The sequence below is a fragment of the Polistes dominula genome, unplaced genomic scaffold (genome assembly GCF_049000335.1).
Source record: "Polistes dominula isolate Pdom_NZ unplaced genomic scaffold, Pdom_raw_medaka contig_73, whole genome shotgun sequence".
NCBI lineage: Eukaryota > Metazoa > Arthropoda > Insecta > Hymenoptera > Vespidae > Polistes > Polistes dominula.
In genome coordinates this window covers 5,911,647-5,930,576 of record NW_028300951.1, presented here as the reverse complement: position 1 = coordinate 5,930,576, position 18,930 = coordinate 5,911,647, and the positions used below count along the sequence as shown (strand labels likewise).

Genomic DNA, 18,930 nt, shown 5'->3' with positions numbered 1-18,930 from the left:
GCAAATTGTGGAATAATTAATTAATCGTATAAAAAAAAAAAAATAACCAATGTATTGATATTCGATGCAAAGCAAAATAATTTTACACCGATAAAATAAAAATCTTCCTTGGAATCTTATTATCCGATTAAATTTCGATAAACATTCTTTGTGGGTATTGTTGATAAATGATGAATAAAAAAAAATCATTTCAGCAAGTAACCATTTGCGCTATCATCGTGGCGGTGGCCGTTAGTGCGCCAGTAACAGAACAGGAAGTACCAATTCTTTATCACAGTTCAAACGGACCCGAACCAGACGGTTCTTATTCCTTCAGCTTTGAAACAGGAAATGGTATTCGCGTTAACGAAAAAGGAGAACCAAGGAAGAGTGTACAACAGAATCCTGAAAATGAATATCCACTTTACGTCCAAGGATCATACCAATATCCATCATCGGATGGTTCAGAAATCTCATTGACTTACGTTGCTGATGAAAATGGATTCCAACCTCAAGGAGACCATTTACCAACTGCTCCACCAATACCGCAATCGATCTTAAGATCTCTCGATTATATCGCTACTCACCCTCAGGAAGATAATTTGAGAAAGTGAATTTCTATTATGGCTGCCATTAACGAACTGACATTGATAATAACCATGACGAGATTATTTTCGTACGACGAACAACAACTCTAATCGCGAAAAAATGTGATCAGCAGTTTTATGTTTTTTTTTTAATTCTCTTTTTGTTTTTCATTTTTATTATTTTATTTATAAGTTATAATAACCATGATTTCATACTACAAAGACAACAACAACAACAAACGACAACCGAGACGAAACAATTTACTACGAAGTATGGATTAGTTTGAAAGTAGTATTTTTTTCTCCTATTTTTTTATATTATCTTCTTTTTTTTATTTAATTATGAAAGATTTATCATCAACGAGACGAGAATCGTTCGTTGGGATTTGTAACAGTGTAAATTATTCCATTGAAAATCTTGGTCTATTCTCTCGTATTCGTGTACTCTACTATTATTATTATTATTATCTTATAATAATCGTTGATTTGTTTGTTAATTCAATTTTCAATATTATACCGCAAACATACTCGAAATGTGATTTTATTCGAGATCAAAATAATGTTATTTAGGTATAACATGTATGTATATTACAGATACATAAAATACGAAGGCTGCTAAGTAATACAAGTCATAATATTATTTGTATACTTCTATAATACTACCACCATTACTACTACTGCCACCAACTCGATATTTTTGTTTAAATTATAAGGATAAAAAAAATATATATTTTTAATTGAAGTAAAGTACACTACGTTATAATTATCATATATAGTAACGTTTATATTAAACGTTTAAGTACGAGGGAATTATAATTATACATACCGTGATATAATAAATATTATTAATATTTGAAAAATTATTTTTATCCATTTACTTTTTATCCTTATAAAAAAAAAAGAAATAAAAATTATTCTTTTCATTTAAGACATTGAACGGTTTATTTGTCAACTCTATACCAAAATTCTTTAAAGTTGTTGGAAAGATTAATGTTGCGTGTAACAACTCAAAGAAGTATAAAGATAAGAATGAAAGATTACAGATACATATCCGAGATAAGTTACTTTAATTATCTGAAACACGAAATGTTCTCATGTAGGCAAAACTTCGAGGACAAAAACACTATAAGTTGTCGCGTGTTTCTCCTGTAGGTGGACTTTGTGAACACATCCTAGCTCATACATAACTATACATATGTATGTATGCATTATACATACATTGAGAATCAATTTCATGGCAGTAGGTGAAGATTCACCTATCTTCTATCTCTCATTAAACAAGAATAATACTAGAATGTTAAATGATTTTGAGATTTAGAATCAGATTAGGTATCGGTGTACAAGATTAACGTAATCTTTGTGCAAAAAAAAAACGAAATTATTATTTTCAGAATAATCCAATATTAAGGTGAACCAAAAGTTCGTGAGTTTATTATGGTGTTTTAGATATTGCAATTTTTTGAAGTCCAATAAAATTACTTTATACCCAAATGAAATATTAATAAAAAAATGCACAAATTTTTGGTTCACTCTAATACTTTCTCAATTAATTACTGTGTTTCAATTTATATGTTGTTTTTGTTTTTTATAACAAAAGTTTATTGAAAATAAAATTGTCTACAAATGGATTATTAACTATCAATGTAAACACAATGCATCGATGATTTCTAAACAATCGAGAACACGTAATAAAAAAAATAGGAAAAAGAAGAAAAAAAAGAAGAAGGAAGAGTTAAGATAATTTAACAAAGCGATCTTATGCGGTTATGTTAGTGATAGTTATCTATACGAAGAAGATACAAAACGATACGGTAGATGCGTAATTAAACGATGCTAGGAAGAGCTATTATAAAGTACTCTCGCGCGCGCGCGCGGCTTCGAGTTAAAGCCTTGAAATTAATGTATTCTTACGAAGATGTTTTCCATGTTTAACGTATTATCCGCGGTCAGAAAGGATTATATCACTAGTTTCTGTAAAACTCGATTCTCTTCGACGAGTATACGAGATTATGGACTATTTCGTAAGTTTTACTTTGATTATCTATCGAATGGAAAGAGAATTAACAAAATGAAAATAATAAAAAAATACATTCGTATTAGCTAACGGAGTAATCGTACGGAATTTAGGAATATAAAAAAAGTTATTCGTAATTTTATCTATTTAGAGATAGAAAATACTAGTGAGTGATTTCAAAATTTAGAAAAAAAATATATTTTTTGTATATTTGTTTCAATATATATATATATGTATACAAAATATTAGCAAGTTTTCTTTAAATAAATTTATAAATAAAATCAAATACTCTGCGATACGATATTTATTTAGATGTAAAATATTGAAAAAATTATATAATAAAATTTTGGTATAACTTGTTTTTATTTGCGTATAAAAACTGTGTTATTATTTATCGAACGATCCAATCAACGGACTTTTTTTTGTTCCTTTTAATGAAAGAGACACTCCTGTTTTATTATCTATTTTACATGATAACAAAAACATCGAACAAGGATAAGATCTTTCAGATCTCATTTCTTGTTAACTCTACTTGTTCTCAACTTCGTTCGAGAAGGATTCTAACTAGAAACGTCTTTGTAACAGATCATAGATCACGTACCGTTAATTCGAAAAGCGTCTTCTTAACGAACGAACGAAGTAGTATAATAGTTTCGCACCCACATAAGTTATCTCTGCCTCATTTCTTGTTGATATGTCACACGAGTAAGATAAATAGAGAGAATCAGCATATTTCTTTTTACCAATGTAATTTCACTTTCAAATCAAATTAGAAATTGTCTTTAAAAATGTATGTTCAAACAAGATTTCGAATATAAATACACCTTTTATTTATTTAGGTATAAAATATTAAGTAATCGCAAATTAAAAAAAAAAAAAAAAAACTAGTATACCTCTTAGAAATTATTTTTGTCGAGAGGAGAGAAATTTTGTGTTCCATTTAATTAGTAAAAATTTGTGTTGAAAGTCATCGTCATGGTGAGAAAATAAAAAAGAATTTCTAAATTGATTGGTTATCATTAAATTGAATTATTTTTTTAATATCGTCATGATTTTTAGAGATTAAATATTCATTTGTGTGTATATATGTGTATGTATGGAGAAAGAGAGATAGAAAAAAAACAATATACGTTCCTATCACAATCATGAAAATAAATGTACGTTTTTGTTTTCAGTAGTTTCACTGTTGCTACTCACGAAGGATTTGAAAGAGTTAACAAAAAAAGAAAGAAAAAAATGTATGCAATCATCGATTTGATCATACACATCTTTTTGTTCCAGAATTTTATACCGGAGGTCGCGATCATTGGTTTTACGAAGTATCAAAGGTCGTATACTATTTTTCAATGGTCTAGGCAATAGGAATAGGTAGGAGTTAGCGAAGCATTGCATCTAATTGCAAGCTATCTTCGGCTGTTATTCGCTACGGTCCTTTCATCTCTCTTCTATTCTATAGGGTATCCATTATATTCATCTCATTCCGATACTATTCTACTGTTGCAAAAGGAGAAAGTCCTCCTTTACTCCGTTTTTATTCTTTACGACCTCTATACTCGATGATTCTTCCTTGTCACGACGCTTCTGTACACACACACACACACACATATATACTTTATTCTTTCTCTCTTTCACTCATTCACCCACTCTTTTCATCCTCCTTATAATATTTTATCTATTTTTATGTTATATTGGGTTGAGGATAAAGTTTCTTCTTCTTAATGCAAAATTTAAACAATTTTTTCTGTTTCTGTTTTCGTATCTTGTAACCTGTCTTTTTCAAACGATTGAAAAACTGTTTCGTGGTTAGTTATGGTTGTTTAATTGTTTCCATAATTTCATCGATTTTTCCAACACTGATTGGTCGACCGAAACGAGGTGCAATGTTGAAATTCAAATTTTCAAAATGAAAATTCTCAAACAAGTTTTGATGTAGCAATTACTGATACCCCATCATGTTCATAGACATAATAAATCTGTGTCACAAGTATGAGTCGCATTCTTTCCTTTCTTTTTCAATAAAATATCAATATGTATATTTGAACAACATTTTCTTTATTTCCAATCATTATTTCGAACTAAAATTGTAACTTCTTGTTTTTTCAATTATTCTATTATACGTCAAATTTCAAACGCACGTCAATTTATCGGCAAATGTGATTAATTTTATCAGAGTTATTTATGCTAATATCATTTATCGGCAAAATACGAATAAATTTTGTCCCAGATTTTAATATTTATTTAGTTCCACCTCTTTCTTCCCTTTTTTTCGTCCTTTTTTTTCTTTTCGATAGCATAACATGACACATAACACGTATATAACGGTGTACTATGTAGTAAATAATACAACGCCCAGAAGAAAAAGAAAAAGAAGAAGCAAAAGTAGTATTGGTGTAGACCAACTTCATAATACGCCTCCGTATGTGTGTCAAGAGTGGTTAAATGTCTTTCTTTTTCTTGTTTGTTTGTTTTTTTATTTTTTTTTTTTTTTTTAATTTCTTTCTTTCACTTATACTCGTAGGAAGAAGATACCTGAGCTGTTCGAAAAGTTTTATAAGGTAGGTTGGTAGATAGGTAGGTAGATAAATAAAAGTACTTCTTCGTATTCGAAAGGAATATCGGACATTGATCCGATCGATAACTCCCACGAGAAGGTCGAACGTGTTCTTCTTCTTTTCTCTTGTTTTGTGATAACTCGTTGTCCTTCGTTAAATTCACTTACATATAGGTAACATATCTTAAACTGATTTAATTAGAAGAATAAGAGTATTTTAAATTTTCATATTATTTTCTTCTCGGTATTTAAGATTAAGAATAAAGAAATAGATAGATAGATAGATAAATAGATAGATAGATAAATAGATATATATATAGTATATATTTATATAGAGAGAGAGATAGCAATAGAATTTATATATGCGACTATATATATATAATATAATATAATATACTTATTATAGGATAATACAACACAATATAATCTATAATATAATATAATATAATGTAATATATTATAATATAATATAATGTGATATAATATAATTTAATGCAACATAATAAACTATAGTATATTAATAAAAAAAGCGAGAGAGAAGAGTAGGATAACGTTAAAGAAGAGAGAAGCGAGAAAGAGTGAAAGTATCGACAAAATGAAATGCCACGAGAACGTCTTTCTCTCTCTCTCTCTCTCTTTCTTATTTACCTTACCACCTTCTTCTAAGGAGATAGAAAGAGAGAGAGAGAGAGAAAGAGAGACAGAGAGATGATGATGCGTGTACAAAATGTAAAATAAAGTCTCTAAACTAAAAATAAATATAACGGTATCTACTCAACTAAGTTGTCTTAGAATGGCAATGGTTGTGCATACTTATTTCAAGTAAATCATAAACCGGTAGAAGACAGTAGTACACAAGAAGAAGAAGAAGAAGAATAAGATACCGATAGAAGACGACCTTGACATATAAGTACATATGCATATATATACAGACAAACACATTCTAAGAGAGCGCCTTACCCACAGGCAAGAAGACGCAACCTATGCCGAATTCAATTTTACTTTCATCTTACGGTACCCGTTCGGTAGGTAACAAAACAGGTGCTTCTTCTACTTCTTAACATTCAAATGTATTCGTACTCTTATTTTTAATTCATCTTCTTCTTCTTCTTCGTATTATCTTTATACGTTTTCAAGGTTTTATTTCTTTTTTAATACTTCTTTATCTAAAATGAAGAAAATATATTATGGAGATATCGTTAAGACTCTACGACATTTTTCAAAACTTTATACTAATGATCTTAGGCGACCTCGAGAAGGATCAGAACTCTTCCGGTATGCGTTTGTTTCTCTGCTTTTTTTTTTCTTAGCTTTGTTTGTTTGTATATCCTTTTCTTTTTTTCTTATGTTAGATGGGGATCACGAAGCCTTCGAAGATCGTTTCTCTTTTACAGATTTGTTTTTTCTAAGACAAGCATAATATACTTACGTGTTATAACTTTGTGTTATTGCGTAATAATAATAATATAAATTATAATAAAGGAGTAGAAAAAAAAAATAAAGAGAAATTTATATTCTTCATAATGTGAACAATTTCCAAATCTTCAAAAATTAAAAGTTTTACAAGATTTAAAATATCTTCTCATTCGATTTCCAATTAATTTCCAAATTTTTATATCGTATAATTTAATTCGACGATATAAAAAGCAACGTTAAAAGATTGATGTAAAAGATTAGAAAGAAAATAAAAAAACATTTTTCTTTTTTTATCGTTTTTTAATTTTTTCTAAGACTTTCAGGAAGGTAAAATCGTTAGTTTTCTTTTGACGAAGACTAAGCAGCATCTATTGGTACGATGGTTGGCATACATTAGGTTCGAAATATCAACGGTAAAACGGGAGGAGGAGGTTTTTACCGATTAAAGGCATATATGTGCGTATTATATATACATTGACTATTGCAACAACAACTGAAGATACCTTGTAACATCGCAAGTTCCTAAGGCCGTGTCGAAAAGGAAAGGTTAGACGCGGATGCACGCTTACAAACGAATCCTTCGTTTGCAAGAATGCGTAGTTGAATGAAAGAAGAGTTCCGATCCTTCGATGGATGAATAATACATTATCGTCTAAAAGTTTTTGAATCTTCCTTAAGCACATACGTGGAAACAGGATATTTGTAAGGATAAAATAATGCATTCAATTTCAAATCCCTAAGTACAGAGAAACGGGATATTTGCAAAGATTAAAATTAGTGCCTTTATTGTAATCGAAGTAGATTTTTTTTTATCAACAAAAATATACGAACAGTAACATGTTTTATATTTTGCATTTAATTTTTCTTTTTCTTTCTTATTAAGGAACAAATACTTTTCTTCAGATTGTTTTTTCATACCTGACATATCTGGACAACTTTGCTTCCACCGTTTTTAACGTTTAAAACGTACACTTAATTGTTTCTAAAATGTTTTTAGTTTCCATATTTTTTCATGCTTTTAGTAAAAACTGTCAAGGATGTACCAGGAAAGGAAAGTTCGTATAAATTGGATGTAGAAACTATACAAGAGCATTGTGGACATAAAAGAGTTATGCTGAAATCTCTTAAAACATAATTCAACTCGTTAAATATTTAATGTAACAAACGATAGTTTTAAAATTTATCCGTTGTGTGTTTGATTTTTAACGAAAATTAGTAAAGGAGTTGAAACTTTTTGCTTCTAGTGTATATACACATATAAATATGTATGCAAAAATGTATGCAGAAATGTATATATATATGTGTACGAGAAGACAAGCATTAGAATATGAATAGAACGTTTGACCCAATCAAGAGACAAATGTGTGAATGAACGTGACACAAATTTCCTTGATTAATAAAAGTACATATTATAATCGATAATTTTTTTTTTATTTCTTATAGATCTACGAGAACACAATTTTATCGAATATTTGATTTATAAGATTTTCCAATAAGTTTATGCGATATTTTTTTCTAAATAAATAAACGAAATCGCATTGAATTATTGAAAAACCTAATAATATTTCGATAAATCGAAAATTTTAGTATTTAATATAGATTACAGATAAGAAGATAATTTTATTGTTTTAATAAAAGGTTTCTTTTTATTTTTTCTTAAATTATCTATTTACATTGAAACAAAGGGAGAGAAAGAGAGAGTGTGTATCCGTAAAAGATTCCAAGGAAGTTGCATTAAGGTCGAGGGTCGTTAAAAGAACCATTAGCTGACTAAAAAAGGATTGCAATAACGTCCGAATGATTAGAATCTATTCTATTTCGTATGATTAAGGATATCTTTGTTTTTTTCTTATTTTTTTCACTTGAGAACAATTATTATAAAATTTTGTTATCTATCTTTGACGAGAATTATTTGATTAAAAAATGTTTTGTTTTAAATATCGAAAGAGAGGGAGAGATAGAGAGAAAGAGAGAGATAGGAAAATAATAATATCGTACTGCGTAAAATGACTTGAGAGTAGATGCAATAATCTAACGTAAATATCTAATTGTAAGTAATACATAATATTCTTCTCTACGTACAATATATAGATATATATGGGTAAGCGGTGGTTAAAGCCAATATGGTGACGCAATTATATTTGATCATTCTATAGATATTACCTTTTCTACGAAGAGAAAAAGAGAAAGAGAGAAGATAATACTTAAAGGATTGCATCAGTGGCCATCGTTGAAGTATTATACGTTCAGGTATTATAGGTATACATATACCTTGCGCGTACTTATAACCTTTTCGTGTAAGCGAGTTTTAAACGGATGGTACAATCTTTATATTTCTTTTTTTTGTATATATATACTTTTTCTTTTTCCCTTTAATAATAATAATACACCGATAAATTCAATGATTTTCATGAATTTCGTATTCCTCAAGGACCATCACATATTTTTAATTCAGGAATATCAAGGACATTTATTGACTTTCCTTTTCCTTTATTTTTATTTTTTTTTTTTATTTATGACAAATAAATACATTATTTTCTGGTTAGAAAATTAATATTAAAATTGCATATTTTATCTCTTTCGTTAAATGGGATTTAAATTAAAATGTTCGTACACGCGAGTGACAAACACCTTGAATAATTATTATTTTATTTTTTTTTTTTGAATACATATACCTGTATGTATATACATACGTTGAAATGGTAAAGAGAGTCATACCAAATCTTCTTCTTCTTTTTATTTTATTTTAAAGATTGTAAGCAATCAAAAGGAAAGAAAGTAGTCAACGAACGTAAAATCCATCGATCATAATCGAAAAAGACGAGTAAAATTTTAATATTCGTGAGGATCGTCTAAAGAAAACGATCAGAAAAATTTTCAGATTTTGTTTGAGAACGTTCACGTCGGTGAACTCTTTGCAAAAGATGACCTGCATTCGTATGTACATACGCGAGGAACTTTGGTATTCCATATGGCGAACCTTATAAGCAGTGAATTCAGATCTCGCGAAGGTCTGACTTGGTGTCCGTGCATTAATCTTACCAACGAGAAATCTCTTACGGCATAACGGATGCACGATAGTGAGTCAAGAACATCTCACGGTTCCAAATAAAGACTTCCACGTGGTTATTTTTTTTTTTTATTTCGATGGATCCAACAATCTACGAAAATATATATATTTCCATTAATATTACAAATCTGACGTATCGAATCAGTTAATAAAAATTGTTCGAATATTTAATTAATATTTAAATTTATAATAATAGCACTAGTATTTTTTTTTATTGACAACATTTTTTGCGTATTTTATATCTGAAACATTGATTGATCTCATATCGATAAAATTTATTCGATAATTTTATCGTTAATGAATTTATCACTTTTAATTAATAGTATTGATTCCAAAAAAATTCGAGAAAAAGTTTAAGAGATATAAAGTTAGTGATGTATGATCGGTCACGTAGTACACGCGCCGATTAGGTTAACTAATTTCTTCTAACATATCTCAACTAGCTTGTGCACTATGATTCAGCAAACATCCAAACTCGTGGAGTAATTCGTTATGATTCCTTAACAGTTAGGAGAGTAAATCTACGTGGTAAGTTCGTTAGATTAGCATTACTACGAGACACAGTTGAGTATGTTACCTTGTTAGGTACTTTCACATGTGATATTTATTCGCACATCCTTTGTGTACATTTGCTCGTATTACGTAAATCAGCTAATTAAAAGACCAAACATATTCGAGCTAACTTTACTAAATGTACTTTGTTTTAAAGGGTTAATTAGATTGCATTTGTATCCCCCCTCTCATGATGAATAAATTTTTTGACATTTATTTATCTTTTGGATTTGTTTGTTTGTTTGTTTTTTGTTTACGTCTTTGAGTATCATCTCGTATACTCGGATCCCATTCAAAGCATTTGAAATAATGTATGTTTTAATATTATTTACAATATATCAAGACAGCAGGAGATATTTTATTCCATGCCAAATGTCATTGTGGAAAGAAAATTTTTTTCAATCTTATCGATGACGCACGTGTTCGTGAATCACACAGGATAACTTTTGCATTTCTAACTTCGAGAGTAACTGGCATTCCTTTCGAGAATGTTATTTATTATCATACGAAGTACTTATTTGATATTTTTCTTTTTTTTTTTTTTCATTCAGATAATAACGAGTTAAAATTAAGTCTCGTTTAAGAAATTATTATCACCGATTATTGTACTGTTTCTATTATGTTTTATCGTTAAAAATCGTTAAATACTACGAATACCTAATAAACATTTAAATGATTATAATCGTAACGAATTAATAAGGAAATCAATGCTTACTTTTTATCACTTTGATATTTATGGATATAATAATAAAAAAAAGAAAATATAGACAGATAAAGAGAGAAAAACAAATGTGAAAAATGCCATAGATTAACATGAAACACTTGCAGATATTTTAAAAAACACCTTATTTATCTTGAGATAGATAAAAAAAAGTTATCTTGAATAAACATGAATAACCAGTATTTTATCCAAGATCTTCGACATTCCAACAGGTTTTATTATTATTTATAGTTAATTATAAGATGTATGGAAGGAATTTTCTTAACAACAAGGCCGACCTAACGTGTCAAGACGATGATTAAGACGTGTTCGTTGGTTGCATCGATAAAAGCTTCGATGATTTAAAAACGGTAAAATGTAATGATTTAAACGTCGAATTTTGTAATAGGGATTCCCTTTATTTTCAAAACTCTTTCTTTCTCTTTCTATAGTTGTTGTTTTCCTTTCCTTTTTTTCAATAAAAATTTCTAGTTAGTAAATTGTTGGAAGAATGAACGACATGTTAAGAAACGAATATAAGCAGCAATTACGATCCAATACGTGACTCGTTACAGTAATTATGGCGTATTATTGCCTGTGACAATAAGAAAAAGCCGACATTTAATACGTTGATTATTTATGCATGGAAAACAATTCAGCAGTAGTTAAAGGAAAACTCTGTTCTATCCTGTCTCATTTACCGTACAATTATCACCGAATAAGGACGTTTAAATGTACAATCGTTGAATTGAAAATAATTCATTAGAGAAAAAGAAAGAGATCCATCTCCGATAAAATATTTTCATTGGTTTTATATGGAAAGTACTTCGATTAGAGACATTTATTATAATAAAAAAGAAAAAAAACATTAAAAAGAACAAGATTACAATCGTTCATACTGCATTAGTCAATTAATATTTAAATAAATTTAATTAAATATACCAACGTTATCAAAGTTTAATAAAAAAGTCTCTTCAATATGAAGGGAATAAAAAATAAGAATAATAAGAGAGAAAAAAGAAAGTGAGATTAAGAGGTGGTAAAGAGTGAAAACTCGGTAAAGAAATTATGACAATTGAGTAAGCATCCTTAAACGGGGACCCGATGACATTTAGCGCAGAGTGCGACATAGTGATCCCCACGATGGTAGTACTTTAGTGATGTACGGTGTGTCGTCGTTCTCCCCCCTCCCCCCTTCATACTCCTCCACCTCCCCCTCCTTCTACTCTTTCATCTTATTCCACCATCTTTGTTAATGTACAAAGTATTGACGACAACTACGACAACAACGAAGACAAAGATGCAACGACACACACTTGTATGGAAAAAAGAGATGCACATAGTCCCGATGTAGATGAATACATGAAAATGTGCAAGATAAAGAAAGAGAGAGAAAGAGAGAGAATGAGGGGGAGAGAGAGAAGGAACGAAGGTGCATAAGCACGCATGCATCAGGCGCCAAGAACGTTTAAACGAAGATCCGTGTGTAACCCCTTTCTGTGGTGTCCATCTGTTCCTCCTTTTCCTCCCCGCATTGAATTTCTATCTCTCTGTCTCTCTCTCTCTCTCTTTCTCTCTGTTTTTCTCTCTGTTTTTCTCTCTGTTTGTCTCTCTTACACTTTATATGTCCCATGTGCATCTTCTCCTAGTAACATGGTGGTCCATCGTTACCGCGGAAACGGTGGTGTATTGGTGATGCCTCCAGGGGTATATATACACCGAGCGCTGCGGGGCTTGATAAACACTTGCCCATCAGCGATTACTGCTGCAGCATGTATACGTCATTGGTAAGCGTTTATAAGTTACCATGTCGCAAAAAAACCGCTTTTTAAAACGGAAGTTAGAAAAAAAAAGATATATGATATCCGGTGAAAATCGAGACGCGAGATACAATGGGGGGGGGGAATTTAATGAGGGGTGGCCGTGTTATCAAGGATTTACCATCGATACAATACGATACAATCGATGGTGCTTCGCGTTTATTTAGTATTATTACGGTGTCGTGATTTTAAACGTCGTATTTTGTGCCACGCTTTATATCGAACAGTTCTTCTCGAAACAAATAAAGTGATTATTATATTTCTTTGATATTTGGTTTGATACTTACGGTTAGTAGTATACGAGGGTATACTGTACCTGTGACGGTAAGTGGGTTGTCTCTACGATGAGAACTTTTTTCAACCATTCGGATTTTTATCAACTACTTCGAAGGATTTTGAATGGTATAATTTTTCTTTTTAAAGTTTTATTTCGATACAGGTATACTTTTGCAATTTTTTATAATTTTCTTATGTTTTTTTTTTTTTTTACACGAATTATATATATTTGATAAATAAGTTAGATATTATTTAGAATTTAAATTCGCTTTTCGAGTTATAGTATATAGGAAATACATACATATTGAAACATTGTTCGCGTAAGTACATCTGATGTCAAAACGGGATGGTGGTTAAAGTGGTTACACGCAACGTTTAATTCGTACATAGGCGAAAGGATAGTTAAGCGCGGCGCGTATATGAAATATGGTCTGACCTAATAACTCGCTCGGACTTACTACTACTGCCGCGGCTGACTAGAAACGGTTTAACCACTGAAAGCAGAACTCTCTCTCTCTTTCTCTCTCGCTAGACTTTTGGATAGAGTCCATTATGGCGACACGTTATAGAGATTGTCCCATTTCAATCGAGTATTTTTAACGACGCATAACATTAATTCGTTCTTTTTTTCTTCTTCATAATATTATTATTTTATCCCTTTAAATTATATTAACTGTAGAATGAATACGATTCAATTATTCCGTCAAGTTTTAACACAACGTCAGGGATAAAATAAACTATAAAAATTATATAACGAATTTGAAAAAAAAAGTATGAGAAAAAAGGAAAAATGGATGAAACATCGGTTTGATTTGATCTTTTTTTTCGTCAAACAGGTAGCCATTATTACATTGGCAGCATACGCTGCGGCAGCTCCAGCTCCAGCGGATGAGCCAATACCAATAGTCAGCCAAAGTCAAGAGGGTCCGAATCCAGATGGATCGTACAAGTGGAGTTACGAGAGCGGAAATGGTATCAAGGCCGAAGAACAAGGACAAGTTAAGAATGCTGGTTCTGAAAACGAAGCAATGGAAGCTCAAGGTGCATTCAGTTATCCAAGCGACGACGGACAACAAATATCTTTGACTTATACCGCTGATGAAAATGGATTCCAACCAGTTGGTGCTCATCTTCCCGTACCACCGGAAGTTCCAGCTCTTATACAAAAAGCACTCGAATGGATAGCAGCACATCCCTCTAAGGAAGACGAAAACAATCGTGTTTAAAATATTATCATGACAACATACATCAGACAACCATATTACCGGCAGTGTGATCTCACCAAGCTCTTTTGTTTTTTTTTTTATTTTATTATTAAATATTACTTTTGCGATCGAGTTTTTAATTAAAACTAAGATCAGTCCTCTTAGATCAATGATAAGTTTTCAAATCAGTCCACGCGACTGAGCCGCCGTTGTCTCGCCGCACTTATGTTCGCACGTTTCCTCTTTATTATTATTATTATTATTTTTTCTCTTTCTATCTTTCCTTTTTACTTTCTGTAGTTGTCATATTATTATTTTTCTTTTCTTTTTTTTACACTTTTTGTATTAACTTTTCTTAAACTCTTCTTGACGTCCGATTACGAACATGGACTATAACCTCTGGTTCAATTTGCTGTAAATATTTATTTGTATACGTCTATATTATACGATATTATTATTATATACATATATAATATATATATAAATATACGTGCACACAATATATGCATACTTATATATGTATATTATATATGTATATATAAACACACTTATATACATGCATACACACAATACATACGAGATACTTATATTATATAAATATATATTTACTTTATAGCAAACCGATGTAATTAACAGTCGTTAAAGCATATCAAAGTGCGTTTGAGAATAAATGTTGCATCCCAGGAGAAATGTAGTCGGTTTCTTCTCTCTCTTTTTATCTTACGACCTTGATATAATACACCACGACATAGGAAATTATGCGGTTTTCTTTACTCGACAATTAATTTGAATATTATCTAACGATAAGAGAAATCTTAAGACTTTCACGGGAGAGTCGATCTTTTTCTAAATCGATATCTGAATTATGATTCATTCATAATGCCCTCATCCTACGCCATGATCTACTTTCTATACTTTGGGATGATTTAAAAATGCATCGTCTTTTATTACTTTAATTCTCCTTGCATTTTTCAACATACAAAACAGAGTCTAATGCGAGGCAATAAAAAAGGAAAGTTTTATCTAATCAAATGTTAATTAAAAACTCTTGTGGTAAATAATTATTTACGAGTTATTAAAATTAGAAAACAACAACAACAAGAAAAAATAGAAATAACAGCCACACGTCGTTTTAATTTCGTATATTAGAAAGTTTAAAAGGATAGATGGTACGAGAGGATATACACAGAGAAAAATATTGTTTTGTTTTTCAGAATGAACCTTGTAAGATTGTCATTAATCAATCAAACGGACAGATCTTACTATAAGAACTCTCGAAGAAATTACGTCATTTGCAAATTACTCGTGCCATACGGAAAGCGTTTATTTCGCTTTTTTTATTTTTCTCTTTTATCTTTTTCTTCTTCTTCTTCTTCTTCTTCTATCTTCTTCATTCTAGTCAAGGATTTTTAATACGTTGAACGACGAAAGACGATCGTGTAACCTTTCGTCTTACGTGTTGTCTCATTGATCCAACCTATCGCGTGGTATCTCGTCTTCCTAAGCTTTCTAACAATAACACGATGCCCGATGTTTGTACGAGCGAGAGCGTCTACTCAATTTGACATGGCTGATGTCAAATGCGCACGCCTACTCTAAGGGGTTAAGGAACCGGAACTCGAGATCATATCTTTGCTGAACTTTCACCGATGAAATCAACCAACACGATCATCCAACACGTTCGCTATTTTACTTACAAGCAAATATTATTCATTTATTAATTCTTACAAGTTAGATTTATGCAATTTATTGACATTCTACTTTCCACGATGAAACTTATCGGAAAATTATATTTACTAGTGTAGAGATGGAATTTGGAACTATTCAATTTCGATCGATTTCAATTTCCTTCGGTTCTTTCTAATCTTCTGACATAATGTAAGTACCTAATATACGTATGAATATATTTTGTTGTCGATATCAATGAGAGAAACGAAATACATTGGAATTCAGTTCAGTTAAATTAGATGCATGGATATATTTAATAATCGGAATATATATCTTTTTTCATTTCAGGTTTCGAAATAAAAAATACTAATATATCACGTATGAAAATGAAGAAGAAATATTTGGTTGAACAGTAAACATTGTCGTAATCAACAGTTGTAAGGTAAAAAATTCACTGTCGTATTATGCATTAACTAATGCTTATTAATTATTAGTTAGGTGTCTGGGATACGTGTCTTGCATACTTTCGATATTTTGTTCGTTCTTGTAAGTTATTTGGTTCTATATGTGTATACGTGTGTTTAAGTTTTATGAACATATATATAAAAATAAAGTAAACAGGCACAAGTATATTCACTTTCACTGACTTTTTCATTTGAGAAAAACACTTTGTCATTTTAGCATTCATAATGACTTTCCATGACATGATCCAAGTTTTGTTTACACGCGTAAAGATATTTTTTTTACGTATACCATAGATGCATGCTATTGCAAACGAACGAATGACGATGATGACAGCTAACGGTAACCCCAGTTAACTATGCTTCGAAGGTATTTTCTTAATGTGAAGCTTGTGCAACAAACAGGATGTTCAAAAAAAACCATTCAATATTTTTATGGTATATAGGATACATTGTAGTGAATAAAAATGTTTTATTAAACATAAGTCAAAATTCAATCATTTCTGAGATACAGACATTTTTGTTTGCTACAGAAAAATTTTACTTTGAAAGTCATCACTGCGCAGGAGTATAAAAATAATTACATAAAAATGATAAAAATGCCAAAATCAGAACGTTATAATGTTAAATACTCTTTATTAGGAATATTATTACAGTCGCACACATGTGTAACGTTTAGAAAGTAATATAAACAACATTTAATATAATTATTTTGATAGAAGACAACGTGCCAGTCTGAAGGTGAATCTCGAAGAGGACGGTACATAACTCGGTGCTTTTAAGCAACAATAGACATTTCTTTTGATTAATTAATATTTATTTTAATACTCTAATGCACTCTACTTATATTATTATAGAATAGTTATTAAACACGAGTTATATGCAGGGTGTTAAAATAAAAACCATTAAATATTAATAATATTACTAATAAATTGTTTTACAGAAGATTACGATGTTTACAGTAATGTTTACAGTACAGATTTTCCACGTTCCTATCTTTCATTTCTACACATACTTGACATCTTTTTACAAAATTGCTAATTTAAAGAAAAGTCAACTTTTTCGGATTAAATAACGAGCAGAAACAGAAAAGTGAAATGGAAGGGTAGAATAAAAAAGAAAAAAAAGACAAGAGTACATAGAAAGAGAGAAAGAAAGAGATAGAAAGAAAATGAAATAATCCTATCTTAAAACGGAATTAATGGTAGACGAATTCATTAAAGAGTGAATAATGAAGGTTATGCAGTCTGCTCGACTATTGGAATTCCTTTCTCCTTTGATTCCGCTATTTAATATTGCCCATTAAATCTCTGTCGGTCGTAAATCTTTGACCGGGATAGCAACGAAGATTGGTGCGAAAGTCTCTCTCTCTCTCTCTTTCTCCCATTAATTAATACGTCCCTAGCTTTCTTTGAGATTAAAATAATCGGTCAAAAGAGAGGTGGAAGGGTAGTGATGGTGGTGATTCAAGAAGGGGCTTGGTTATAGGGTTGATACCAAAAAGAAATAAAAATGAGAATCTTTCGGAGTACTGTGTGTTTTTCTTTATATTATTTTTTTAAGAGTTTGATGCAATTTTTCACAATAATAATAACAATAATATAGAAAAAAGTTTAAAGTTTATTTTTGCTATCCTCTTTGTAGGGGTTAGCAGCTATCCAATCGAGAGCACGTTGAATGGCAGCAGGAATTGGTTGAGGTGGCGGTGGGGTTGGTAAATGAGAACCTTCGAAAATGGCACCATTTTCGTTAGCAAGCCAACCAAGATTGATCTTCGTACCATCGGGAGCAGTCCAAGCAGCCGATCCCTGAACTTCCTCGGCTTCGTCCTTCTGACCGGCATTCTTCAAATTACCCTGTTCCTCAACGGTTATACCATTAGCGGTTTCCCATCTTGCATGGAAACTACCATCAGGGTTGATCTCTTGAGATTGACTGACAATGGCTATTGGTTCGTTTGGATTGGCTGCCATTGTCATTGTCATTGCTAGCATACTCAATAGGACGATTTTGATTGCCATTTTGTTAGCTAAAATTAAAAAGTTAATTAATTTACTTCTGTTTTTTTTTTTTATTAGAAGAAGTTATTCATAATTACATAAACGATAGTAAATTATTGACAATTTTATCTGATGACAAAATAAATTTTAACGATAATTATTATTTATGATTGGATAAATTAATGGTTATATTTGTATAATTAGAAAATAATTAAAATTGTTTTTTGATTTAATGCGATTTGAGAATTGTCGAAGTTGATGTATCGAGATATGAATTATTGGTGAAACTTAAATGAAGAGATACCTTTTTTGTATACGACTTCACTTGAATTTCGCTTGGACACCATAGGTTGGATGTTACTGACGATGATTTAACCGCAGAGCCCACCTTTTATATATACATAGAACCTACCCGTGCCGACATATTGCGCCAAATGTCATTCGATGATACCGGTTCATGTTTTGCTTGACCAGTATTGAATACATCTTTCTAATCGATGAAATTTTCTCTTTTATTTAAAGAAGAATCCTTCATATCACGGTTCATTCGTTTACGACCATAATATACAATTAAACTTTCAATAATACGTTAATTTATTAATAATCATTTATTTATATTTACATTAGACCA

The 18,930-nt window shown here is 30.6% G+C and overlaps 4 protein-coding genes across 4 annotated transcripts in view; 2 read left to right on the top strand and 2 right to left on the bottom strand.

Annotated features, from left to right (window-relative positions):
* The window catches only part of LOC107068705 (endocuticle structural glycoprotein SgAbd-2), a 1,810-nt gene extending 414 nt beyond the window's left edge, over positions 1–1,396 (top strand). The window contains exon 2 of the mRNA XM_015325401.2: positions 195–1,396. Coding sequence (XP_015180887.1) covers positions 195–593 — 399 coding nt within the window. The 3' untranslated portion in view covers positions 594–1,396. The remainder of the gene's footprint in view (positions 1–194) is intronic.
* The window catches only part of LOC107068701 (endocuticle structural glycoprotein SgAbd-8), a 23,041-nt gene extending 9,247 nt beyond the window's left edge, over positions 1–13,794 (bottom strand). The window contains exon 1 of the mRNA XM_015325396.2: positions 13,267–13,794. Within this exon, the coding sequence (XP_015180882.1) occupies positions 13,267–13,353 (87 nt within the window). The 5' untranslated portion in view covers positions 13,354–13,794. The remainder of the gene's footprint in view (positions 1–13,266) is intronic.
* On the top strand, positions 12,507–14,860 carry LOC107068699 (endocuticle structural glycoprotein SgAbd-8-like). Its single transcript, XM_015325394.2, has 2 exons — positions 12,507–12,656; positions 13,802–14,860. The coding sequence occupies exons 1-2, from the start codon at positions 12,642–12,644 to the stop codon at positions 14,189–14,191; spliced, it is 405 nt and encodes a 134-aa protein (XP_015180880.2). The 5' UTR covers positions 12,507–12,641; the 3' UTR covers positions 14,192–14,860.
* LOC107068703 (endocuticle structural glycoprotein SgAbd-2) lies at positions 14,405–18,930 on the bottom strand. Its single transcript, XM_015325399.2, has 2 exons — positions 18,604–18,930; positions 14,405–18,328 (listed from the first exon to the last, which is right to left on the bottom strand). The coding sequence occupies exons 1-2, from the start codon at positions 18,644–18,646 to the stop codon at positions 17,913–17,915; spliced, it is 459 nt and encodes a 152-aa protein (XP_015180885.1). The 5' UTR covers positions 18,647–18,930; the 3' UTR covers positions 14,405–17,912.